Source organism: Melanerpes formicivorus, unplaced genomic scaffold (genome assembly GCF_026170545.1).
Source record: "Melanerpes formicivorus ecotype bairdi unplaced genomic scaffold, bMelFor1.0.p_v2 SCAF_7, whole genome shotgun sequence".
Classification (NCBI taxonomy): domain Eukaryota; kingdom Metazoa; phylum Chordata; class Aves; order Piciformes; family Picidae; genus Melanerpes; species Melanerpes formicivorus.
Window position 1 is genome coordinate 24,765,889 of NW_027142359.1, and position 25,362 is coordinate 24,791,250.

Sequence of the window (25,362 nt, forward strand, 5' to 3'; positions counted from 1 at the left end):
GAATTTTTCAGGCTGGAAAACCCCTCCAAAAACCATCAATTCCAACTGTCAATCCAACACCACCCTGCCCATTAAACCTTGTCCTGAAGTGCCACATCTGCATGGTTTTTGAATGCTCTCAGGGACAGTGACTCCACCACCCCCCGGGCAGCCTGTTCCAATGGCTGACCACTCTTTCAGGGAAGAATTTTTTCCTAATATCCAATCTAATCCTCCTCTGGCACAGCTTGAGGCCATTTCCTGTTCATAGTATCATAGTATCAGTCAGGGTTGGAAGGGACCACAAGGATCATCGAGTTCCACCCCCCCTGCCATGGGCAGGGACACCCCACACTAGATCAGGCTGGCCAGTCAGATGCCCTGGACACCCTTCAGTTCCTTCCTTCCCTCTGACACACACAAAGCTCAGGTGTGCACTCAGGCTGCTGAGGTTCTGAACTGTTTTGTAAGACATGGCCCCGCTTAATGAAATAGTGAATAAAAGATGAAGTGAGGTTTAAACTCCTTTCCTCCAGCTAGGTGGGTGGGAGGAATGTTTCACCTCTAGGGAACAGGGATGGAGCGAAGTGGGTGTATTTTACAATGAACAATGATCTTTGGATTCTGCACGGCTGTGTGAGAAGAGATGTAAGATGTTGTTATAGACACAGTTAGCTTCTAAAAGGCTTTTCAGTGGCAGAGGCTGACTTCTGCTAGCCCCTGGGGAGCTGAGTGCTCCTGAGCTGCAGTCACCTGTGATGCTAATTCCTCCTCAGCAGTCCGCTCACTCTCCTCTGCTGACGCAGGCCAGCTGCTTTTGTCTTCCAAAACATGTAATACACAGAAAGAAGACAACTTACAGACGTGCTTTGTTTGGGTTTTATTCGGAGCATTGGCATCTCTGAGCTACCCTTGGCTGCTGGTGCTGCAGGCAACCCTTCTATGGTCCCTGGGGGTACACACACACCACACACCCTCCACCTACCCTCCCCAGGGACACAGGGGACTGCCCAGTCCTTGAAGATAGCATGTGCTGCAGAAGAGGTGGAGTGTTTTCTAGCAACCCTTCTAATACCAGATGCTTTCCCCCTTGTAAAAGAATTCAATCATCAGCTGAGCTGTTGATAAAAATCAAATATTATTGACAGCAGTGACCCAAAAGCAATTTTGGCAAATGGCAGCCCTCACAACAGTGGCTTACCAAATAGATATTGGGAACTGCAGTCTTGTGATGTCCTCAGGAAATGGCAGGTGATGCAAACACCAGACACCCTGAGAGTGTTATTAAAAACTCATATCATAGAATCACAGACTGGTTTGGGTTGGAAGGAACCTTTAAAGGTCATCTAGTCCAACCCCCCTGCGGTCAGCAGGGGCATCTTCAACTAGAGCAAGTTGCTCAGAGCCCCATCCAACTTGACCTGAAACGTTTCCAGGTTATAAAGTTATATATTCAGAACTTCTGCTTTCATTCCTGCTGTGAACTGGTGAGTTCTCTTCAACAAACCAGATCCCATGAAGAAGCTCTTCCCCACCCTTCCCCGTTCCCGATGCTGACACTTTTAAAGCAGATGCCCCTCAGGCCATCCACCACTACCAGTTTGCTTTAGTGTGCTTTGCAGGTGATCCAGATTGGAATACTAAAACGAATTGAAAGCCCAGAGTCAGAGAAAGCATGCTGTCATGGGAGTTTCCTCTTTGCATTTTATTTGGTAATGACAATATTACATTAGCCATGACAATGGACCGTTGTGCGTCATTCACCTCAGTAACACGGCGGAGATGGTTCCAGTTGTAAAAATAAATAAGAGATAAGAAAACAACTAAAATCTCCCTGTAAACACAGCCAGGACCCACTGAGGCTCAGAGGTACAACCAGGATGGGGAAGGTGGAAGAGGACTCAACACAGCATCCCCAAACTGGTCCTTGGTCCCTTGTGCTGCTCAAACAGCCACGGAAAGTCCAAGGAATCCCGTGCTCCAGCTGATGTTCAGGGAGGCAAAAGGTAGTTTTCTCAGCAAGTACCAGCAAGAGGAGGGCCTCCAGGTGTGGTATTTAGGGGGAAATGGAAGCACATGTGGCAGCCCCAGGCTGTCTCAGGAGGGACTGGTGCTGATGGCACGCTCCCCATGTCCCAGCGCAGGACACCTGTGGGGTCCCCAACACCCACCCACACAACTGCTGCCACCATCGCTGCCAACCAGGATCCACATCTTTCCAGAGTGAATGCAGGACCCAGGCATGCCTGCTCTTTTCTGAAGAGCTCATCCCACAAGTATGAGCTGATGAACTGTCCTGCTGCCCCCCGAGATGCTGAATTCCCAGCACGCACCCCTGTTTCACTCAGCTCCCTGGGTTTCTGCTAAAGTGCTGTGGCTGCAGACTGGGTTCACTGTCCAAGAGAACACCAGGCCAAACTTGAAACCAGGGGAAAGCTTCAGTTTTTCTCTCTTAAGTGTAAAATAAAAAGGGTTTTCAACAGGACCACTCAGCAAAGTGCTTGGTTTACATTGCTATTCTGTCTAGGACAAGCTGCTAGGCTATGGGATGCCATCCACACCCTCAAGGGGAGAAAGGAACCAGCGTGGACCACAAAGCATCTTCTTACCATCACCAACACTCCACCAGGCTCATGGGAAACCTGCTGCCTTTGACCCCACTGGCAGCCCTTGCCAGGCTTCAACTCTTGCTGCTGCTGCTCACATACCTTGCTCTACAGTCACAATCCAGATCTGTCTGCTCATCTCTCTGAAGCTATCCTACAGGAAAGGTGGGCAGCATGCCTAGTGCTACAACATCTAGAATAATTTAATGTACCAGCTTGTATGCTTTCAGCAGTGCTCTTCCAATAAATATTACACAACAATGAGGATGATCAAATAAATAACAATAACAGTAATAAAAAGTGATGCAGGTGACCTAAGAACGTGTGCCAGCTGAAGGTCACATCACTTAAGCGAGGGATGGAAATGTCACTGCTAGGGATGCACTGTGCAGGAAGAAGGCATAGAGCTTTGATGCAGAGCATGCGTAGGAAGCAGCAGAAGAAGGATCTTGGGATCAGGGGGAGGCAAGCACAGGGTCCCTCCAGCTGAAAATGCCATGGAGTCTTTTGGACTTGTGTTCTGGCGTTCCCTGTAGGAAGAGCCCTGCGGGCAGGTCTGGGGTGGTTGCCCTGGGCACGGTGGGAGTTGCAGGCTGGCGCTGCAGGTCAGAGGCAAGGTCCTGAGAGCAGGCAGGGGCTCTCTGGTTAGGAATGCTCAGGGGAATCCAGTCTCTTTTTCCTGGGCTTGGCACTCCAATCCAATTACTTGCTGTCCCTGTGGTGGTGCAGGTTTCCAGCCATGCTGCAAGGGGAGGCAATGGCTTCCTACCTGCTCTGCTTCTCCAGGGAAGGAGGACCTCTCTTCCCAGCAGCTTGGTGGGAAGCAGGAAGTGCTTGAGGTCCTGAGGATCCTGCTAAAATGCCAGGACTTCGTCTGAAACCCCACCACATGGACCTCAACCTTTGTAAACTGTCTCTCAGCCTCTGCCTGGTCCCCTGGCTTGTTCTCCCATGGTGGATTTGGGCTCGGGTCAGGTATGCGACCGCTTGCTGATGCCACGGCTGGTGGCCTGCTTGGTCATGTCCTGGTAGGAAGCAGACTTCAGGAACCGGGGGTAGGAGTCCTTCTCCATCAAAGTGCGTGTCTTGGCTTGGGCTTCATTGAAGCAAGTGGAGGTGGCACCTGAAAGGTTCTTCCTTGTGATCTCCCTGGTTTCATGGTCGATATTCACCTACAAGGAAGCAGCGGCCACAAATATTAACTGAGCATTAACTCTTCTCCCACAGGAGGACACAAACTGTTTCCTCCATCTTCAAACGAAGGTGAAGATGCTCACGAGCTTTTGTATTCCTTTGTCTTGGTAGACCATGCAATGTGAGAAATTAAAGCTCTCGTGAGCAAGAGCACATCTTCCCACTGAGCTGAGAGCACTTGAATAAAACCCACCAGGATATTTTAATCCTTTCTCACCCTATCAGTGCCACAGGACAGAGGTACAAAATGCTCTCACCTCCCTGGGTGCCTCATTTTGGACAAACTCCTCGAAGATCCTGTTGGCCTTGGAGGCCAGCTTGGTTTTCGACCGGGTCTTTTTGAAGTCCTCACAGGCCAGCCAGAAGTCAAGGTTCTCCTCACTGAACTCTGTTTTCAGAAAGGTGTGGAAGGCCGTCACCCCACCTGGGCAGGGGAGAGAAGAACAGTTAGCAGAATGGAAGAGAGGGGAGGAAGAGGAGAATGGCTGCCAAAAGTGGTGCTGCCTGCAAGCATCCTGTAAGCATCCCGCAAGCATCGCCCTGGGAGCTCAGAGTATGACATCTGCAGATTTCCTTTCCCTCCGGGCAAATTCCACCCTCTGAGATGCTGCTAATTGGCCCCCGGACTCCAATAAAATCCTTTTCCCACAGACAAGCAATTCCCTGGTTTTATTTATTTGCCCTTTCTGTTATGAGGCTTCAGAGTATTTTCTTTACAGCTTCGGAAAAGAGCTAATTCTACCTAAGCAGAAATCCACTGACGTCTCGGTTCCCTGCAGGAGCTGAGCAGCGATGGCTTTGGGTTTATTTCTCAGCTGAGATCTGGGAAAAATGAGATGCTGAGCAGTATGGAAGAGTAATTGCAGTGCGGATTTCAGAGCCAGCCTGGGGGGTGTGTTAAGCCACAAAGCTGGAGATGCCTGTTAGCCATCACAGCACGTGAGGAGACTGGAAAAGAAATATGTCTAGCCCCAAACTAGCACGACAGAAGGACTCTCTGTGGCTCTGGAATAACTTTTAAGGCAGACAGCTGCTTTTGTATTCAAATTGAGCACTTCTGCCGTTGTGTGCCTGCTGCAAAGGCCAGCACAAAGGGAAGATTACATATGGACTCAAAAAGAGCGTCAGGAGGTCCTAGCTGCGTGGAGAGGCAGAGAGCACCTTATGGAAGCCCTGCTCCTCACCATATTCTTAGCAATTATCAGGGGAGGAAACCTTAGTATATCTCTGTAAAGCAGCTAAATCCCTTCTTCCTGTGGAAGAACCATCCCTAGAGGCACAGGACAGACAGACAGAGGGCAGCAATGCAGTGTTTTGAGCCACAAAACCTGTGGGGAGGTGGCTGCTTTGCTGCGCAAAGCTGAGCATGGAAAGCAGACACCAAGAGCCTTCTCCAGGGTGTGGAGACAGTGCTGGTCTGGACAGCACACCGATTCTCCATGGTGGAGTGCTGCACTAGGGATGCCCAAGCTGATGCTCCTCTCCTGAGGCAGCAGCCAGGTGTTGCAAGACAGCATTTATGCCCCCCAGAAAGCACCCAGCCAGCAGAAAAGGGCACAGCATGCTATGAGCCCCGTGCATCAACCCCGTTACAGCAGCAAAAAGGCCTCTTTCTAAATCCTATACCATCTCATCTGAGGAGCAGACAAGATTTCCTCACATACTGGCTGCAGCATCACAGTCCCCCTTTGCTCACTGGAAGCATGCTTGTCCCACACACGATCACCAAGAGAAGAAAACAAGATCCTACTCACTTTTACTCTTCAGGAGCTGGTCGAAGGACTCCCTCCATTCAAGTGCCTCTTGTGAGGAGTCTCTGGAAAAGACAAAGGGTTGTAAGTCTCGCTGTCCTGCCAACAGCATTTCTCCTGCCCCACAGCAAAGGATGCAGGCACTTCAGTCAAGCAGTCCCATTATGGGAAACAGAACAAGAAGGGAGGGAGCAGCATTCGGTAGGAAACCAGTGAGACCTCCAGCATCCGTTACCTGTGGGCTCTCTTTCCTTTCTCCCTTTCTTTTGCCTTCCCTGATGGCTCACCAGACCTCAGCTCCATAATGCAGCTTTGGTTAGGTAGCTTCTGTAATTTAGCAGAACCTCTTTACAGCTGGTACAAGCCCAGCAGAGCCTCCTCTGTGAGAGGACACCCTGCCTTCAGCAGCAGTAGCTAGTATTCTGTTTTAAATGCTGCCTGCATTCCCTACAGGTCCCAAGCACTGGGCTGAGACACCACTGGGACTGCAGAAACGCTCTGGGTTTCTCGCCTGTTGCTGTCGCCCTGCTCTCTTGTGCCTAATGCCAGAGCATCGGTTCCCCCATCTGATTTTATAACTGGTGGAGCTCCAAGTGATCCGCCTTCTCTGCCTGCCGGGGTGGGACCTCGGGGAGGGCGAGCTGCACTCTGTTCTCTCTGCTTTGCAGATGGGTAGGAGCATCCCCCAGGACAGCCTGATCCACGGGCACCTGTCCCAGGCTGAACCTGGGACACGGCACCACTTGACTTACCTCCACCTGGAGCCCAGCTGCAGCTTGCTAGAGGTCCTGATCCTGTGTCCCAGCTCTGGTTTGTGAAGCAGAATCCCTAAGCGGCTCTTCAGATCCTTGGCTCTGGAAGGGAGGAAGGGGAGAGGTGGGTTTGTTGGACCACTGGACTGCTGCTGCCACCACACCATCCCTCCTGCCTCCAGGGGCTGCACCCCACACACCTGACACACTTTGGAGGGGCAGCCCTCTCTCCTCAGCATTAGCTCCTTCTTTGCCTTCTGATGTATGAAATAAATGCATCTCCAATTGCTGTTTCTGCTCCCTGGCAACCGCACTCAGCAGTGCATTAAGCCCAGGAGATGCTTCCCTCCTGCTCCCTCCCCAGGTAGCATTGCACGCATTTATACAGCACGGTGAGCTTTTTCCTCGGGGGCAGGTAGCAGAGCAGCTGCTGAGAGCCCAACTGGAGTCCCCAGAGCCTCCCCACAGCTCCTTGAAGCCAGCCTGGTTTCCTTCCCCGTCCTCATCTCCCAGCAGTGCCAATGGAAAAACAGTGATTGCTTTTCTGCTCGGCAGAGGAGCATCTCCTTGCTGCAAAGCTCCTGCAGCAGGGCTGGTGCTCCCCTACTTTGTTTTTTTGGGGTGCCCCTGAATCACCAGGAGCTTGCCATGGAGATGGTCACACTCCCTAGTGGTATCACCCACCTACCCCATGCCTTCGAGACTCAGTGAGCCCAGCGTCAGCACACGATGCTCCAGTGCCAGACCCCCTCTGCGAGAGCCTGGGATGCTACTGCCTGTCACCACAGCTCTGCGGTGGTGGCACCTCCCTGCCGGGAGGGTTCTGCAGCAATGCAACAGGAGCTGCTGCTAAATGGGCTCCTCTCCCCAGGGTCCCCCCGAAGGCAGCTCACAGCCCCGCTGCTATTTGTGTGCTGCAGCTCATTCCATCATCCCCAGGCACTCGTATGAAAAAAAATTTACGTGTTTAAATGTCAAGCCAGCACCGTGTAGCCATGTTTGGCAGGAGGAGCAACGTGTCACTTAACGTTTCGACCGTGTTGACAAAAACAGTCCTGTTGCTGCCAACTTCAACCAAGTTCTGCGGAGCTGGAGGAACAGCCCTCGTGTTTGTACACCCAGCCACACGCAAGGAAGCCCTCTCCAGCCTCCTCTTCCTCTGCGTGTGTCACCTCCCTGCTCCCCTCCCGGGGAGCAGAACAGACGCCGCCAAAACAAATCACTCGGGCAGTCCTTCACTGCCTGTTTCCTTGGGCTCTGCATCCCAGTTCCTACTGAACCATCACGGCCACAGCAGCAGCGGAGGCTGACCCAGCTTCTCGGAAGTTAGGTGCATCTTTTCCAGAGAACCCTCTGCATCCCAGACCTGCGGCGTGGCGAAGCCCCTTACCTTTCCAGGCAAGTGATGGGGAGCGCGGCTAAGCCCTGGCACATGCTGAGGGCTGGGCACCCAGGTACCCAGCAACTCATCGGCTCCTTAACGGTGGTGGTTGGGGTGTGCAACAGGCAGCTGTGGCAGCACCTGCGCCCACGGTTGCGCGCTGTCGGCTAGAGAAGCGGCAAGGAGCTGCGCTTTATATGGGGTGGGAGGCGGGAGAGCTGGGAGGGGGACCCAGCTTCGCTCCAGCCAACCAAAAGCTACTTTGGCAGAGCCTGGTGAAGATAACAGCTTAGGTAGGGTGTTGTTTGTTTTTTTTCTTCTGTGCTGGAAAAGGGGGGGGGGGGGGGGGGGGGAGGGGGAGTAGGAGGCCCGAGCTTGTCCTTGGGCATCACAGTCATAGCTGCTTCCTTGCTAACAGGAAAAAACAGGCTCGTTTCCACCGACGTGCTGAGTAACCGCGGGCAACGCATATGGGGAGAGCGAGAGGGACAGGACAGACGCCGTACGCACCGTGATTTGTCAGCTCTGTCCTGCTGCCCGAGGACTTCCGACCCTCCTGGCACTGCATCGCAGCAGAGGGTGGTGAAATAGTGGCACAGGTTGCCCAGAGAAGTTGTGGATGCCCTCTGCCTGGAATTGTTTAAGGCCAATTTGGATGGGGCTGCAAGCAACCAGGTCTAGTGGAAGGTAGGGGTGGGTGTTTGAAACTGAATGATCTTTGAGGTCCTTTTTCAACTAAAACCATTCCATGACTCCTTGGGTGGTTTCAGCAGGGTATGCCAGTCCCCAGCAGAGTCAGGCTGGTTTGAAGTATCCCAGGGGCAGATCCAAACTCTGGGGGAAGGGGTTGCACTTCCCAGGGCAACACAATGCCCCCTCCTTTCATTGCAGGCAGAGCAGAAGGGTGTCATGTCTCCTCACCTCTCCAGATCTCACTGCCAGTGCACTGCTAGAGTAAATAAGGGTTGGTGTCTGACCTCGTGTGCTGGCAGAGGCTACACATTATCATAAATTCTCTGCTGGGTCTGTGGTGGGTGAACAGAAGGGGAGGAGATGCACATCAAAGGAAGTCTGAGCTAAGTGTGGAAAAGTATCTGACAAAAGGGGATCCTAATGGGAACCGAAGATGAAAAGAAGAGCCTAAAAGCACAGAAGGTGTTGGCAGCTGGAGGGGAATGACAGAAGGAGCAAAATCAAAGGGTGAAGAGAAAAAGTGAAACCAGTGTCAGACACTGCGCACCAGCAAAGCTCACAAAGCAAAGCTCCATGAGAAGCAATAGGTCCCCCATGCCAAGGTCAGGCTCATGGAGGGTCCCTCAGAGCTGCTCACCACAGTAGAGGGAACAACCTTTTTCCCCCATGCTGGTGGCTATGCGAGGGCAAAGGCAAGAGCTGCCATCTTTACCCCTCATTCTTTTCTTTCCTTCCCACTTAGGCTCCACAGCCAGCACAGACATTTTTCCAGAGCTCAGGATGCCTTCTGCCCTTGCTGCCTGCATTAATCACATGTGAGACATAGCCAGAGTGTCTTGCTTGTGAGAGATGAGCCATGCCAGGGAAGGTGGCAGCACACAGCCACCAGGAGCTGGGGAGAAATGATCCTCTCAGGAAGCCTTTGGGAGCAAGAGCATAGCAGGATAGGAGACTTTCAGAGGAGCTCCAGGCATCTCAGCTACCATGAACTGCAACTGGGACTCCTGCCTTTCACCCACCATACAGAAAAAAACACTGAATTGCCTTGCCCATAGCTAGTCAGAAAAGATGCATCAGGATTAATGACCAAACACACGTTTTTAGCTCATGTCTTGGCTTTAGTGACAAGACCAGCCCTTTTCCTAGCACCTCTGAGATTTTTCACTCAAGTAATCAGGTTTAAGGCTTGGCTAGCAGATATTCAGGTGCAGGTAAATATCTGGAGCTACAGAAAGCTCTTGTTCATGTCTTCCCTGTGCCTTAGAACCATGATCAGAGCTGTGAATTTAGAGAAAGAAGGAGATGAGTAAGGGTGGGAGGGCTGTAAGGTTGCCTTTGCCTGTACAGATGCTAAGGAGGTCTGTGTGTGCCCACAGTGTGGAGCTAACGTAGATTTTGGAAGTGCTTGGCCACATCAGCCTGATGCTCCACACCATATCACTGCCAGGTTGGGAACACCAGTGTTGCAGCAGCAGTGCCATGCTGATGTGGGTGTGGGCTCCTGGTACCCATAGGAAAGGGTCACACACAGATGTTTTGGCACTGACCCCACACACACCCTTTGCACTCACCTCCCAGCTGCAGCAGTCAGCAGCTCAATGGGCCTGGAGTGGTGACACCCCTTCTCCTCTGTCACCTGTATCTCAACCTCCTTCCTGGTTTTCCACACACAAGCAGTGCTCAGCAATGCCCTGGCATTGTTTTGTCTCATCCTTTTGGGACATGCCTGGTGTTAAACAGGACTTCTCTGTGACCTTTTTCCCTTTAAAGCTGTAGCCCATTCGACCTATGGATCTGCAACCACAGGACACGCCAGCGACTTGGTGTTTGAACCATTCCCTAAGCACATTGTGCCTAGAAGAAAGCCTCCAGGAGCCTGGGCACGTGTAACAGACACACAGAATAGATGACTTCTGGCAGCAAGTCCATGGTCCCTGTGACAGTCACTGTGCTAGGAGCCACGTGCTGTTTGAGTAGCCAGGGAAATGTAACTGTATGGCAAAAACACAGCTGGGATGACAGTAACAGCCGAGGCCCATGGTGGAGGAGCATGGGTGATGTGAGCCAGAACAGAACAACTCTGCACACCTCTGCCTTGGTATTACAGCCTGCTGAGTTCTCCACTTCAGTTCTTGTCTCCCTGCTGCTTCACCCCATCAAAATAAAATGAGTTGAGCAAGCACGTGTGTGGTGTTACCTTGTCCCCTTTGTAGCAGCTTTTGAAGCACATGACTCAGGTGAGTCTAAGCTCAGGAAAAGCTGAAGTGAGGAAATGCCTGCAGTGGGAGCTTCATCCCTATGAGCTCCCATGGGAGAGACAGGTCCCTATAAACCTCAGTGTGAGGGAAAGAATTGATCAGTTAATGGCTGAACTTGATATTAAAGGTCACTTCCAACCCTGATGATTCTATGATCCTGTAAAAGCTGTGTCTTCTTGGGCACCATGGTCATAGAATCATAGCATTGTTAGGGTTGGAAGGGACCTCAAGGATTATCTAGTTCCAACCACCTGCCATGGGCAGAGCCACCTCTCACTAGAGCAGGTTGCTTAGAGCCACATCCAGCCTGGCTTTAAAAACCTCCAGGGATGAGGCTTCCACCACCTCCCTGGGCAACCTGTTCCAGTGTCTCACCACCCTCATGGGGAAGAGCTTCTTCCTAACATCCAATCTGAATCTACCCACTTCTATTTTTGTTCCATTCCCCCTAGTCCTATCATTACCTGACACCCTAAAAAGTCCCTCCCCAGCTTTCTTGTAGCCCCTTTCATATACTGGAAGGCCACATTAAGGTCTCCTCAGAGCCTTCTCTTCTCCAGACCGAATAGCCCCAACTCCCTCAGTCTGTCCTCACAGGAGAGGTGCTCCAGCCCCTCAACCAGAAGTGACATAAAGCTATAGGAAATGCCACACGCACATCAAAGTCCCACACTTGGGTGTTCAGACTGGTGCCCAGCTCTGGGAACACAGTGCAGTGCCAGTAGCACAGGTATGGGTCTGAGCTCAGGTGCAGGAATGGGTGTCAGGCTGCTCTGGCAGCATCCTCCCTTACCAAGTTTGGGACAGACCTTCTGCTCATTTTATCATAGCCTCCCTGTATAAACCACCAGCTGGCAGCTCTGCTCCCTTGGGGCAGCTCCTTTAACTCTCCCTTTTGATGGCAGATCCTCAGCCCGGGGAGATGCTGTCCGGGGGTGGGCAGCCGGCCAGCCTGGTTCGTGGTAGATGCAATATTCCCTAACGCAGGGCTCTTCGGTAGGGTTATGCAATAGCCTCTGAGCCCAACGACAACTGTGTACTCAGATGTCTTCATGCTGCTCTATATCTAATTTAATTACGTGCTTCCTGTCTCATTTAGCTTAGCAGCCTCCCGCGGCTCCAGCTCGCTCGCCGGCATTATCAGTCCTTGTTTTGGAACACGAAAAGCTCATCTGTGTTGCAACGCCTGGGGCTGGGCTCCCTTCCCGTAATGGTGCTGCGGCTTTGCCTGCATGAAACCCATCTCCCATCCACGGGGACCGGCCCTCCTGGGGCTTTGTTTCCACCAGGGAGGTCCCAGCAGCCTAGGCAGGGGGCATGGTGAGGGGTCTGCGTGCTTGGCCTGGGAGATGCCTGGACTGTGGAGGCACCTGTGGTGGAAGAGCTGCACCTGCATTTGGAGGGGTACAGCTACTGGCTTCCCCATCTACAAGCAAACCACAAAACCTCTCACCCCCAGGTACTGCTGCTGCTGTTGTTTCTGGGATAGTACTTCTGAAGTGCCAGAAAGCCTGGGAAAATAGGAAAATAAAGTTTGCAGCCCCAGTACTCCACAAATGAGGCAGGTAACAAGGAAGTAAGAAAGGACTGGTGCTCTCTACAACTACCTGAATGGAGGCTGTCCTGAGGTGGACAGGTGGTCTCTAGAGATAGAAGAAGAGGGAGTGGCCTCAAGCTGCACAAGAGGGGGTTTAGGCTAGACATTAGGAAAAGTTTTTCCACTGAAAGGATTGTCAGGCACTAGAATAGGCTGATGGAGTCACCATCCCTGGATGTGTTTAAAAGCCATATAGATTGGATGCTTGGGGATGTGGCTTAGTGGTGGACTTGGTAGAGCAGGGTTGATGGCCAGATTCAATGATCTTGAAGGTCCAACCTAAATGATTCTGTGTGCCCCAAAGCACAACCAGGCTCTGAGGAGAGTTTCTGGTGCCAGGCATTTTTGCATTTTCATATGGTTTGAGTGGAAGGGGACAGCAGAGAGGAGGAGGAGAGGAAGAGTGTGAGGAGGGTGGGCTATGCTGCTGGGGTCTCACTGCATTGCAGATGTGGGCCAGACGGGCTCACTGAGGACCTGACATCTGGTTTCTCTTAAACCAAGGGAGGCTTACAGAGGTGGTGATGAGGAATGGTAAAACCTAAACACAGCACCATGCACTCCCTGCCTTGCTTCAGCAGTGACTGGCAAAGTGCTAGGCATGAAATCATGGAGATGTTGAATGAAAAGGAGTAGAAGAAAGACTTCAAGACACTGCTCACGTTGCACAGCCCTTTCAACAAACAGCAAGCTCATGTGAAGCTCTGATTGTGTTTAAGGACAGATGTAGACAAAGGAGACAGAGAAAGGGGTGCTGGCAGCACATTGTCTGAGCCAAGAGGTTGCTACTGTGCAGGCAGGAGTGTGGCATCACTCAGAAGTGGCAATGGTACCCAGGAGGTACCAGGAAATGGTACCAGGAGGAATGGAGAAGCCAGTGTGGCTGCAACAACAATGGAGTGTTTGCAAGGGGGTCTCCAAGAGTCCCTTTGCAGCTGCAGAGGAGGAGCTGGGAGTCCTGGTACACAAGTTAGCCACAAGCCAGCACCTTATGAACAATGCTTCTAGCAGGTTGAGAGGGGTTCTGCTACCCTTCTTCTCTGCTCTAGTGAGGCCACATCTGCAGTATTATGTCCAGTTCTGAGCTCTTCAGTTCAAGAGAAACAAGGAACTACTTGAGAGAATGCAGCAGAGGCTATGAAGATGCTGAGAGAACTGGAGCATTGCTCCAATGAGGAAAAGCTAAGAGATCTGGGGCTGTTTATCCTGGAGAAGACTGAAAGGGGATCTTATCAATACCTAAAGGGTAGAGGTCATGAGAATGGGCAAGACCCTATTCAATGCTGCCCAGCAACAGGACAAGGGAAAAGAAACACAAGCTAGAACCCAGGAGGTTCCATGTGCAGATGAAATAAACCTTTCTTTCCTGTGAGGGTGCTGGAGCCCTGGATCAGACTGCCCAGAGAGGCTGGGGAGCCTCTTTCTCTATAGAGATTCGAAACCCACCTGGATGAGACCTTGGGTGACCTGTTCTGGGTGACCCTGCTTTGACAGGGGGATTAGACCAGATGATCTCCAGAGGTCCTCTTCCAAACCCCCATCATTCTGGAACAGTGTGGCCAGCAGGAGTAGGGAGGTCATCCTGCCCCTGTACTCAGCACTGGTTAGGCCACACCTTGAGTCCTCTGTCCAGTTCTGGGCCACTCAGTTTAGGAAAGATGTTGACTTGCTGGAAGGTGTCCAGAGAAGGGCAACAAAGCTGGGGAGGGGTTTGAAGCACAAGCCCTATGAGGAGAGGCTGAGGGAGCTGGGGTTGCTTAGCCTGGAGAAGAGGAGGCTCAGGGGAGACCTTATTGCTGTCTACAACTCCCTGAAGGGAGGTTGTAGCCAGGTGGGGGCTGGTCACTTTTCCCATGCAACCAGCACCAGAACAAGAGGACACAGTCTCAAGCTGCATCAGTGGAGGTTTAGGCTGGATGTTAGGAAGAAGTTCTTCATAGAAAGAGTGATTGGCCATTGGAATGGGCTGTCCAGGGAGGTGGTGGAGTCACCATCACTGGAGATGTTCAGGGAGAGACTGGATGGGGTGCTCAGTGCCATGGTTTAGTTGGTTAGGTGGTGTTGGATGGTAGGTTGGACTCAATGATCTCATAGTTTCATTCAGGGTTGGAAGGGACCACAAGGATCATCTAGTTCCAACCCCCCTGCCATGGGCAGGGACACCCCACACTAGATCAGGCTGGACAGAGCCTCATCCAGCCTGCTCTTAAACACCCCCAGGGACGGGGCCTCGACCACCTCCCTGGACAACCCATTCCAGGGTTTCACCACTCTCATGGGGAAGAACCTCCTCCTCACATCTAGCCTGAATCTCCCCACCTCCAGCTTCATTCCATTCCCCCTAGTCCTATCACTACCTGAGATCCTGAGAAGTCCTTCCCCAGCCTTCCTGTAGGCCCCTTTCAGATACTGGAAGGCCACAATTAGGTCACCTCGGAGCCTTCTCTTCTGCAGACTGAACAGCCCCAACTCCTTCAGTCTGTCCTCATAGGAGAGGTGCTCCAGCCCTCTGATCATCCTTGTGGCCCTTCTCTGGACATGTTCCAGCACCTCCAGATCCCTCTTGTAATAGGGGCTCCAGAACTGGACACAGTACTCCAGGTGGGGTCTCACCAGGGCTCCACCTGCCTATTATCCTGTCTATTATCTTTTCCAGCCTATTCTATTCTATGGGTGCAGTTGAGCCTGGCTTCATCCATGCCCCCTTGCCCAGGATGACCCACACACACACACTGCATTGCAGGGGGCACAGCTGCCCACACAGGCAGCAGCACTCATCCCTTAGCAGCTTCTGTGCACCACCACCAGGTCCTCACCCTAACCCATGGGGCATTGATTTCCCAACCAAAGCCCGCTCAGCGTTTCCCCCGAAGCACGAGAGGAAATAGCTGCTCTGGAAACTCGTAGCAGTGCGGAAAGAGATCAGGGAAATAAAATAATGAAATAATAATCACATTTAAAAATTCAAATAAAATCAAATAAAATCAGAATTCCAAATGAGCTCTTCAAGGGGCAGCTGTTACCCACTCTGCTCATGTGCTCGCTCTGGCACGGCACTGGAGCACATCTGCGTAGGGAGAGGTATCTGACAGCAGGTATTTTTAAACCTTAGCTTTCTGTTCCTGGCACCTGCTCTTTAAAGCCACTGAACAGCAAAATAATAAAAAGAAAGAAAGTGAGGGGAAAAAAAAAAACAACCAACCAACCACCCAACAAAGATGAGGGCTAAATATATCCTAACTAAGAGGAGAGACAGAGCAGCACTAATGGCAGATCCTTCCCTGGATGCATGCAAATTGCTTTGGCTCAGGGACAGGCTTAGAGAGAAGAAGCAGCAGATGAAAAGGAGAAAAAAAATATTAAAAGGGAAGGGAATTAGGGTTAAAAAAGGGGGATGGGGAAAAGAAAAAAAATTCCACTGCAGCAGTTTTGAGAGGAAAACAACTTTGTTCAATTCTTGTCTTTGAAATTCAACCCTGTGCTTACCGTGTAGCAAACACCTTCTGGCGGCAAGGGTGGGCTGTGCATCAGGTGGGGAGCGCCCTCGATGTGCCCAGGACTGAGAAGAATCCAGGTCACTGCCCTCCCTCACTTGCCAGACCTTCTCAGGAGGTGCTCTGCTTGGCCTCATCCCCTCCTCACTGAAATGCTTTCTCCTTCCTTCTCCACACTCTGAGATCTCCCACCATGCAATTTCCCAATAATGCCTAAACAACCTCCCCACAGCTGCCCTCACTCTGGTCTCTCTCTCTGCCCCACTGACCCTTCCCTCTTGCCTTCCCCCTTTAGTACTCAGGATTGCCTTCAGCTGCTGCCCAACCCTTGCCTAACAAGCCTAGGCTCTTCCAGATTCCCTAAAATGGTCCCTGGGACTCACTGAGTCACGCTGACTCCTCCAGCTCTCGCTGCTCATCTCTAGCTCATACATGCCCTGGTCCCAGAGGTGCTTTCTCTGCCTGCTAAGCCAGCCCTTGCCTTTCCCTCCCTTACTAGTTCACCCCCATCACCATTGTCAGCCCTCACCCTGGGCTTTGCTGATGACTCCCCAGCTTTTTTCTCCCCAGGATGGGTCAAGGCCAGACCTTGATGTGAGATGCCTGAAAGAGCCTGGGTTTGCTTTTTACAGATCAGAGAAAGAATCTATTTGCTTCTCACAGACTGATCATGCTTGATCCATCCACACTGCTGCCTTTGCTAGGGCACCCTGCTCATACCTCCTCCACTCCACTGCTGGTCTGGCTACAGGGAGCAGACCTGGCACTTGCTTTCACACTTGGCATAATGGAAACGCTGCCAGAAGGGCAGGTGGGAGCTGTGCCACCTGCAGCACTGATGCGTGGGAAAGGCTGAAGCCCCAGCTGTGCCACCTTCATCACAGCCACTTCTGGCTGCATTTCAGTGGGTTTAATGGGCTGGTAAAGAGCATTTTGTATGGAACCATCACTACTTCTCCCACAGGATGCATATGGAGGCAGCCAGGCTGGAGAGAGCCAAATGGCTGTCTCTGCAGCCCCGTGTCCCCACACCACACTGACAGGCAGTGAAGGGCTTGGTTTTCCACTTTTCCCCTGGAGCATGGCTGAATAAGCATTTACCTGCTACTGGCCTCTCCTCCAGGAAGGTGCTGCAGGTTTATGTGTGCTTCCACAAGGTACCTGGTTCAGCAGAGGAGATAATTTGTCTGCTCACATCACCCTTCTGCACTGGCTGTCACCATTCTCAGTGCTGCCTGCCTACCTGGACTGAAGCCAGTTCTGCTCTGCTCCAACTGCAGCTAGTCCCTGGGCAGACACCATCAGCCCCTTGCTGTGAAGAAGCTTTGCTGTACTCTTTTCCTAGAACAACAGCTTCTGACATTGCTTGCACTCAGGTCCTTGGTTTGGGGATTTGAGGTGGGTAAACCACCACAGGCAGCAGCAGGGGGTAGCCAGAAAAGGGCAGCAATGCACCGGTGGTAAACTCTTCAGATTTACCTTCCTTGTAATCTCCTAGATACCAACTGACAATATTTCTGACTCATCTCCCCAAACTGTACCTCTAGGTAGAGCAGATCTAAATTCCCTCAAGAGAGGAGACTGCTCAGAGTTAACACATCCCTTCATTGTCCCATCCAACACATTCACACCAGTGAAACCAGCACACAGGAGGGTGAGGGCAGGATCCAAGAAGGTGCAAGCTTCTCCCGTCCTTTTTCTCCTTAGTAATTCTAGGAGATACCCCTCCATCCCCAGATCCACAGTTCTCACTTTCCACGTGGGAAAACACACTCAGCCCACACTTTTTCAGACACTCAGGCAGAGAGCAAGTAGTCTCAGGCTGTTTATTATGTCCTTACGGTCTCTATACGGTACAGGTGAGCAGCACTTTACAATGGGGTGACACAGCTTGGGGGATATCATCACCAGTCGGACATCTGGTATGGCTGAGGAGCTTCTCCAGCCTCAGAAGGAAAGCAAACAAGCAGCTAATGTAGAGAGAAAGTCAAACCAAACCCGAGCCCATGCCTTCCCCTGAATGGGAAGCAATCAGACCGAACAGCCCCTGCGGCACCAGCGGCACCCAGACCCTGTAGAGGCAGTTACAGCATCAGGATGTAATTTTAGAAAGAGTATGTCACAGAGAAGCTCTTAAAAGAGCTTCCCAGGTATCTGGTGGCTCACTTCTGAGTTCATTCCATACATTAAAGCTCTCCTAAATCTCTTCTGAGCCACCCACAAGCATGTTCCCCAAAGGACAAGCCTTTTTCATGATTTAAGACAGCCTTATTCAGTGCTGGGGTTTGGAGCTGGCTCCTCAAAGCCCCTTTCTGCTGGTGGGGCACTGCCATCCCACCAAAGATGGGGCTGCCAGAGAGCTTCACGGAAAATCTGCCTCTCTGATCTGGATTGCTTGTAGAGGAGGGGCAAAAGGATGAGAGGCTTTGACTGTGCTTTTTAAGGAAGGGGTCTCTACTCCAGGGAGCACTTGTACCCTGCTTTCTTCATTACCAGTAATCCCACAGGGGGCCACACCAATCAACACAACACAAAGTCCCTCCTTCCCCTCCCTGCTTTTTAGCTGGTGGCTGCAGGCACTGATGGAGCAGCATGAAGACATTTCTCTCAGGATAGTGCTGTTATCTGTAAATGCAAAGCTGAGCAGGTCCTCACCAGTCATGTTTTAGATCCAGCCTGGGGCACGCAGCACATGATGCAAACTGGGAGCTGTGGGGCTACTGGAGACAAGTGATTCACAGCGTGGCTGGTGCCCACAGCTCTCTTGTATGCCAGAAGCAGGCACTCCAGAAGCAGGCACTGCCTATTATTGTGTGCCTTTTGGCCAGAAATGATTTGTTTATTTTTTTTTTCAGTCATAAGCTCATCCCCTTTTGCCACCTCCCTCCCATGGAGCTCCCTGAACTCCAGTTGTGTTTACTGCGGTCTCACATTAGAGAGACATCCCTCCCGTTAAAACCAAGAGGAGGCACAGAGCAGAACAACTGACTTTACTGAGCAAATACACCACACACACACACACACACCCCTTTATTTACACTCTTTTTTTTTTTTTCTTCTTTTTTATGTATCAGAAAGCCAGGAGGAAGCAGAGCTGTGACCCTGCTGAAGCAGGCACTGCCTCCGGCTAGCACGGCTGCCCACTCAACTAGCCAGCCCCTGCCACAAGCGCAGCGCGTGGAGTGTGGATGGAAGACAACACAAGGCTGGGGACAAGATGAGCTTCTGCAAGCCCAAGGGCTGCAGGGTAGAGAAAAGCTTTCTGGTCTAGCAGCAGAAGGTACTTGAATTCCAGTTCTGTGATATAATGCTTTGATGCCAGAGAAAACACAGTACCAAGGAAGAGGACAACCACAGCAGGCCAGGGAATGAAAGACAGCAGGAATTCTGTGAAGTGTTTTGTTCTTACATAACAGGCAAGGGAATAGCTGCTATGAGTTTTATAGTGGCAGCAGACAGTACATAAGAGGTGGCAAGACCAGAAACAAGTGTCTGGGGAAGTAAAAGACAAAGAAGAGGAGGAACAGATGAGAATGGGGATGCATTTGCAAACAGGAGGAGGTTATGTGACAGCCAGGCTTAGATATATGGGGACAAACAGTGATGGTGGAGAGGAGGGTTGACATGGGCAGGAGTGCTCCAGAGAGGAACCATAAGGAGGAGGAGGAGGAAGGAAGACCACAAACACAGGACTAAGGAGGAGAGAGGGGTTTGGAGGGAGAAGCAAGAGGCCCCCAGGGAGGGGAAATCTTGCACTGATGAGAGGCACTGCAGGACTGGCATGAGGTATGCTTTGCTATTGCTCTGAATGCTGTAAACATTTTGGTTTTGTGTCTATCAGTGAACATTCAGTTCAGTTTGATACATGTGCTCTTATGGGTAACTGGAAGCCTAGCAGAGTTGTACATCTCTTAGTTCTAGTCAAACAGTACACACGAGGCAAACACGACACTGGCTAAAAATCTCATTTTTATGTCATTTATGCCTAATTCTCCTATTTTAACATGCACATCTAGGTCTCAGAAAAGCTTCTCTAGTAGGAGACACTAAATAACATACACATGAAGTCTCATGCACGCTCAACCCACCCACACCCTCAGGCACACACACACACCTATTCCCCTCCCCTGCTTAGCCCAGGGGGACTTCGCCCACCACAGCTTTCCAGCGCGGAGGACACAAACCCATCGGTACATCAGCAAGTCCAGTGAAAGTGGTGGAAATCATCCCAAAGCCAAGGCAGGAGAAAGAAACCCGAAGTAGCATCTGCTTCTGGAGTTCACAACATCTGAAGCTTACCAAAAAAAAAGGCAATCTGCAAACTCTTCCTCCTTTTTGCTGTCACAGGACTTGGGAGCTGACTGGATACTTGCCAGCAAACACGCAGAATAGAAAGAGCTGAGCAAAACGGTTTCTTTTTCTTTGCCCTCTCTTCATGTGACAGCACACTCTGATGTTACTTGAATTGGGAGGGAAATTTTGGAGGTGTGTGCTTGTGGAGAGGGGAAATGGGGTTTGTAAGTTATGAATATCCTTTTCACATCAGTAAGAGATGAATCAAAGATAGGATATTTGTCCTTGACGGGGATTAGTCATCACTCAGTGCTTTCCGAAGCTTTGGCTCAGTCATTATTTCCTTCATCAGCCCCTGGTTTAAGGGGAAGAGCTATAAGCTGCCTGTTTTAATTCACTTCAGACTGACATTTGGCATAAAAGAAGCAGCTGGTGCCAATTTCTTGCTTTAAAAAAGGAAAAAAAAAGAAGAGAGAAAAAAGAATTGCTTTAAATAACTGGTCTGCTTTCCTTCGAGACAAACTGTAAGAGCAGCAACAAAAATAACCATGAGAGACTCGTACGCCTCAGACAATGCTTTTGCTCCACTCTGTGCTCTAGGATGCTCCCCGTGGAGGATATTACCTGGCACCACTTGAACAGGCAAAACACTTCTCCTACATCAGCTGATGAGAAAACAGTTGCTGTCACCATCGCAGCAACGGCATCGCTGGAGGCGCCTGCCCGGCACAATTCCCCAGGTCGATGGTGGAGAGAGGGGAGCTTAGTTGTAACAGGGTGTTGACTACTTGGAAGTTTTCTCCACAATCTCTGATGCAAACTGAAAGGTTTGACAGCACCAATGCTGGAGGAGCTTTCCTAGACACGTTACCTCCCAGGCTTTCCACAGTCACATTCCGAACAGCCTTTGCAGCCACCAGGGAAGCCTGGGAATTGTCCTTGCTTCTGAGTTCCTGTCCATCATTCCTCAACACAAACGTCTTGTTTCTGCTGTTCCCTCATCGCCTGGTTGTCCCTGTGACCCTCACCACCACAGGTGACTGCAGGGCACTTGCTGAAGAGCCTTGTTTGGCATGCATCAGCTGGTACTAGAGGTCAGCAGCATCCAAGCCCACCCAGACTGTTTATCGGTGGCTTTAAGAGAAGTGCTACAAGGCAGTTAACACAATATTTTGCCTTCTCCTTGAAAGCAGTGCTGCATAAGCCTGCTGCTGCTGTCTCTCACATCCAGGGCAGCACTGGGATGCTTTTCACATGAGCAGTCGAGAGGAAGCTGAAAGGAAGGAAGGCAGGGCCAGGCAAGGTGGCCTCCCTCCATCCCTCACAACACAGCATGTTTGACACTGAAGCCCTAGGGAACTGACCTGCCGCCTTGCTGCGGTTGGGTCACCAGCTGCTGTACCGTTTTGTGGTCTCAGTGCCACTGGGTACACCTGGCATTGAACAGGCTCAACCATTTCAGCCAAAGAAACCTATGTCCTTGAGAGACCCCAATCAAACCTGTGCTAAGCAGGTGTAGTAGACGTAGTGTTTCTTAGAGAGTTCTTCCAGCTCCTCCTCACAGTCAGTAGCTTTGCATTCTGCTTTGTGGGTCAAGCATTGAGAGTCTTTCACCACAGCATGGGGTGCTTTGCTGTCCTCCTTCCCTTTCACCTCTAACAGGAAGGGCTGTATAGGTGGTGTGACTCTGTTCCACATCCTATAGCCCAGCTACCTCCAGGGACAGCCACTAGATGCATGAGTCTTTATCTTTCACTTTGTCTTTGACTCCTTCCAAAGCATTGCACATTTCCCCAGACACCTGTCCCGCTAGATCTTCCTTGCCAGGTGCCTCACTTGCCATAAAGCTATGGGCCCATGAACAGCCCAAATCATGGCTGGTTGAGCCATTGTATGATGAAGCCCCCTTGGATGAAGCTGGGACACTTTCCAGAGCCCACCTGTCACTGATCTTTTCCTACAGACCAACTGGAGAATGCTAGACCTGACCAACCAGGTACTGAAAAACAGGTTTCCATATGGGACATAAATTTTGCACTTGCACCATATTTAGACTTTGGTGTCTTAGAGACACCTCCCAAAGCAAACAAACATGCTTACCATCCCTATCTTGATTCTAAACTTATTTGTCCTAACATTCAGCACAGCATCCTCACAAAAAGCCTCCAAACTTTCTTCCTACCTGATGTAATGCATGGACAGTAACTTCGTAGCATCCAAGCAGGCTTTTTGTATCTCGTTCCAAACACATTGTGCTTAGCTAATTTAGAATTCAATTCTACCTAGTTTACACCACTTTATCACCAGCTTTCTGATGTATCAAACCTACCCACCACCCTCAACTAGAGCAGAGGTTTACAGCCTCCGATCTGTGGGTGTTAGAGAGAAGGAGGAGAACGTAGAATCATCATAGAATCACAGATTGCTTTGTGTTGGAAGGGATCTTAAAGATCATTTAGTTCCAACCCCCCCAAGATCCATGGGGTCACTTTCCAGGCCTTCATAAATCTAAGAAAACAGACCTCTGGTCTGTAGGCTCAAATCCACAGACAGGCTGTCTGCTTCTCCACTAGAAAATATTGCAGGAATCTGAAACCCAATATCTGGAAGAGCAACACCATAGAAACAGGGCCTGCAGCTGGCAAGCGCTGTTGCAGGGCACAGAGGAGGTGCTCCACAAAGACACCTGTGGAGAGTCCTCCTGCAGCTGGCTATCCAGCTATGGGCACAGGGCCAGAGTACACTTCACACACCACTTCACACCCAGATGCTCGTCCTGCTCGCTGCACTCTTCCCTGTGTCCTGTTTTTGAGCATGCAGCAGGGTCTGTGCCTTCAGTAGTTCTTTGCATGGCATTGAACCCACAGTGGGCAATCAGTAGGTAACAGCAACAGTCAAAAATCAGTAAATAACAAAACTATGTGTGATGTGTTTTTTTCATGTTACCTCTCCCTGCTGTGTGCTGGTCAGGTACTGTGTGAAAATTGCTACCTGCCATAGCAGGCAAGTCTTGTGCTCTTCTTATATCTCAGCATAGGGCAGATGGGACATTCCTTCTCTCAACTCTTTCCCATCAGCTAGCAGGCTTCCTGAGAAGCCACCAAGCCTGTTCATGTTCCTGGCAAGCCAGGAGCCTCTTTGTGTTAGGTTTTGGTGTGATGCCTAACACAACGAAGCCTGAACGACGACTGGGATCCTGAGGCTGAGCCACCACATAAATAAATAAGAGTAATGCAAACCAATCATTGGCACTAGAAGGCTTGCCTGACGAGGTCTAGCAAGGGCTTCCGTGACCACCTTCCTCATGAGAAAAACTCAGCTCCCTGATGCTCACACAGAAAATAACTCTTAGTCTCCAGCCCTGGAACATAAGGGGTTGTGACAGGGTAGCAGCTGATGTCATAAGGTGTGCAACCAAAATGGAAAGGTGAGCCAAGATCATTGATGGTTCCTGCTGCAGCAAACAGCATGAACTCTGTGCTTTTGCCTCCTTCCTTCCCTACCATCTCTGGATCCAGCTCCCAAGGGAGGGGAGACAATATTTGGACTAGTCTTGGCTTCAGAAGCTTCAGAACCCCCCTTAGGGCCCTTCCAAACACAAGGGAGAGGTGAAAGCCAGAGAGATATCTGGAAGGATGGAAAGGTGCAGTGGTGTTATTTACACACAAACCAACACAATCGATCATAAAGGAAACCTTCCCTCCCAAGAGATGCCCCCATGACTAGGGAGGGTTGGGGTTTGTGCTAGAGAGAGGCAACAATTATGGGTTTGTGCTAGAAAGAGGCAAGAACTGCAAGATGCTACTGCTAACTGAAAAAAAAAGCACAGAAATTCAGAGAGTCCTAATACCACATCTGGATCATGCTCTGGAAGCCTCCCCTTCCCCTTCTCCCTCTTTTCTCATTCCCCACCGCTTTTAACACCAAGAAAGTTTCACATTTATGCATGGGTTTTGGCTGTTGTGGGAAGCACATGGTTTCTGAGGGCTGCATTGCTGCTCTAGCTGAGCCTCCTCTGGGTTTGAGACAGCAGGTCTGTGTAAATTTTGGATCTCAGGAACCTGGGGTAAGAGTCTTTCTCCATCAGGCTGTGCACCTTCCCCTGAGCTTGGTCAAAGCAAGAGAGAGAAGGCTCCTGCATATTTCTTCTTGTCAGCTCCCGTGTCTGGAAGTCTATGTTCACCTGGGAAAAGTAGCAGAAGAGAGTTTGGTACTGAGTGACCAGTTTGGCTGCTTCAAACGGCACATTTCATCTCAGCCATGGCTGCAAAAGCAACAGCAGAACAAAGGTCCTACCCTCATCCATGCCTAAATAGCCCCCAAAGCACCACAGGGTTTAATAGTGCAGACCTTGTCCCAAATGTGGAAAAGATGAACTGGATTCACAGTGATCTGAGCACTTCTGAAATCAAATGACTTTTCTTCAGGCTCTTAAGCATGGGTTTATGATGACCCAGCCTAACATCTCCCTTATGCTCCAAGATCTCTCTAGCCCTTTTGCTCCTCACTACATACCCAGTATAAGGCTGAATGAACTTCTAGCTGGGTTTGAACTATAGGCACACTCTTATTAAATGGTTTTGAAACTCCTCTCTTACAAAATAAATTGTTTGACTTTTCCCATAACAGCTTTGTGTTGGGGTATCTGGAGCAGAAGCTTGACAAAATAAACCCTCCCCGTGTTATGGCTGCTGTTTGTTTGCAAAGCCAACACGAGTTGTCCTGTTTTAATTCCCTGGCAAAGCAGTCAGCAGTTTGTTAGGGTTCCTCTTTCAAACCCCGCCTAAAGAGATGTTCTTTGTTGTTACTAACCCAACATCCAAACTTAAAGGAGTCTAGAAAGCAAAACTGTCTGCCTCAGCTCAGCTGACTGCCACACAGATTAGTTCTCCGTGTCATTAAAGGGACATTTCACATCCTACCATACCAAAATTACAGCAGCAGGACCACATTTTAGGAGAGACCCTATATGACCTATGCTCACATTTCTAATGCAGCTTCAGCTCTGCAGTCCTGAAGACCTCGCTCAGTTCATGAAGATGCTCACTGAGATGATGGGGATTGAAGCGTGCCCCAAGACACCCACACCCCTTAGAGTAAATCCGGCTGCTTCTCAGTGGCATTGCAATACCCTCCTCAGATGAAAGGTGAAGTAAAGAGACCCCTTTTAAAGGGATCCCCCTCACAGGCACCTCTATCATGACAAGCAGCTGTGCAATGTAGCAGGAGGATTGCTGTGGGAGGGCAAACACAATAAGCACCCTCCTGGTTGCTTTATGCATACAATAACACAACCCAGCATCACGACAGTGACATCAGCCTGTCACTGCTTGAAAGAGGACTTAACAATTCCAGGCTTTAGGT

General features: G+C 50.6%; 2 protein-coding genes and 1 long non-coding RNA gene across 13 annotated transcripts in view; 1 reads left to right on the forward strand and 2 right to left on the reverse strand.

Annotated features, from left to right (window-relative positions):
- Positions 1-1,665: 1,665 nt before the first annotated feature.
- RGS16 (regulator of G protein signaling 16) lies at positions 1,666-7,755 on the reverse strand. 3 transcript variants are annotated; one of them, XM_068141471.1, is made up of 5 exons: positions 7,673-7,755; positions 6,283-6,384; positions 5,534-5,595; positions 4,037-4,203; positions 1,666-3,757 (listed from the first exon to the last, which is right to left on the reverse strand). In XM_068141471.1, the coding sequence occupies exons 1-5, from the start codon at positions 7,750-7,752 to the stop codon at positions 3,557-3,559; spliced, it is 612 nt and encodes a 203-aa protein (XP_067997572.1). In that variant the 5' UTR covers positions 7,753-7,755; the 3' UTR covers positions 1,666-3,556. The 3 variants fall into 3 exon arrangements, with proteins under 3 accessions (XP_067997572.1, XP_067997573.1, XP_067997574.1); XM_068141472.1 differs by lacking the exon at positions 7,673-7,755 and adding an exon at positions 6,971-7,010; XM_068141473.1 differs by lacking the exons at positions 6,283-6,384; positions 7,673-7,755 and adding an exon at positions 5,766-6,082.
- LOC137442554 (uncharacterized) lies at positions 7,333-10,527 on the forward strand. Its single transcript, XR_010987706.1, has 3 exons — positions 7,333-7,680; positions 8,082-8,350; positions 10,127-10,527. It is a non-coding gene; the product is annotated as an uncharacterized lncRNA (long non-coding RNA).
- Positions 10,528-17,517: 6,990 nt separating this feature from the next.
- Positions 17,518-25,362, reverse strand: part of RGS8 (regulator of G protein signaling 8) — a 52,243-nt gene continuing 44,398 nt past the window's right edge. For all 9 annotated transcript variants that reach the window (XM_068141494.1, XM_068141489.1, XM_068141488.1 and 6 more), the window contains one exon: positions 17,518-24,181. In XM_068141494.1, the coding sequence (XP_067997595.1) occupies positions 23,999-24,181 (183 nt within the window). In that variant the 3' untranslated portion in view covers positions 17,518-23,998. The remainder of the gene's footprint in view (positions 24,182-25,362) is intronic.

What these genes read in the sequence shown, in the direction of transcription:
- RGS16 (XM_068141471.1), bottom strand. Translation starts at nt 7,752, where the DNA reads ATGAGTTGCTGGGTACCTGGGTGCCCAGCCCTCAGCATGTGCCAGGGC. An exon ending in CCCATCACTTGCCTGGAAAG is followed by an intron (nt 6,385 to 7,672) that starts GTAAGGGGCTTC and finishes CCTCCCTTCCAG; the next exon opens with AGCCAAGGATCTGAAGAGCC. An exon ending in AAAATGAGGCACCCAGGGAG is followed by an intron (nt 3,758 to 4,036) that starts GTGAGAGCATTT and finishes GCTTCCTTGTAG; the next exon opens with GTGAATATCGACCATGAAAC.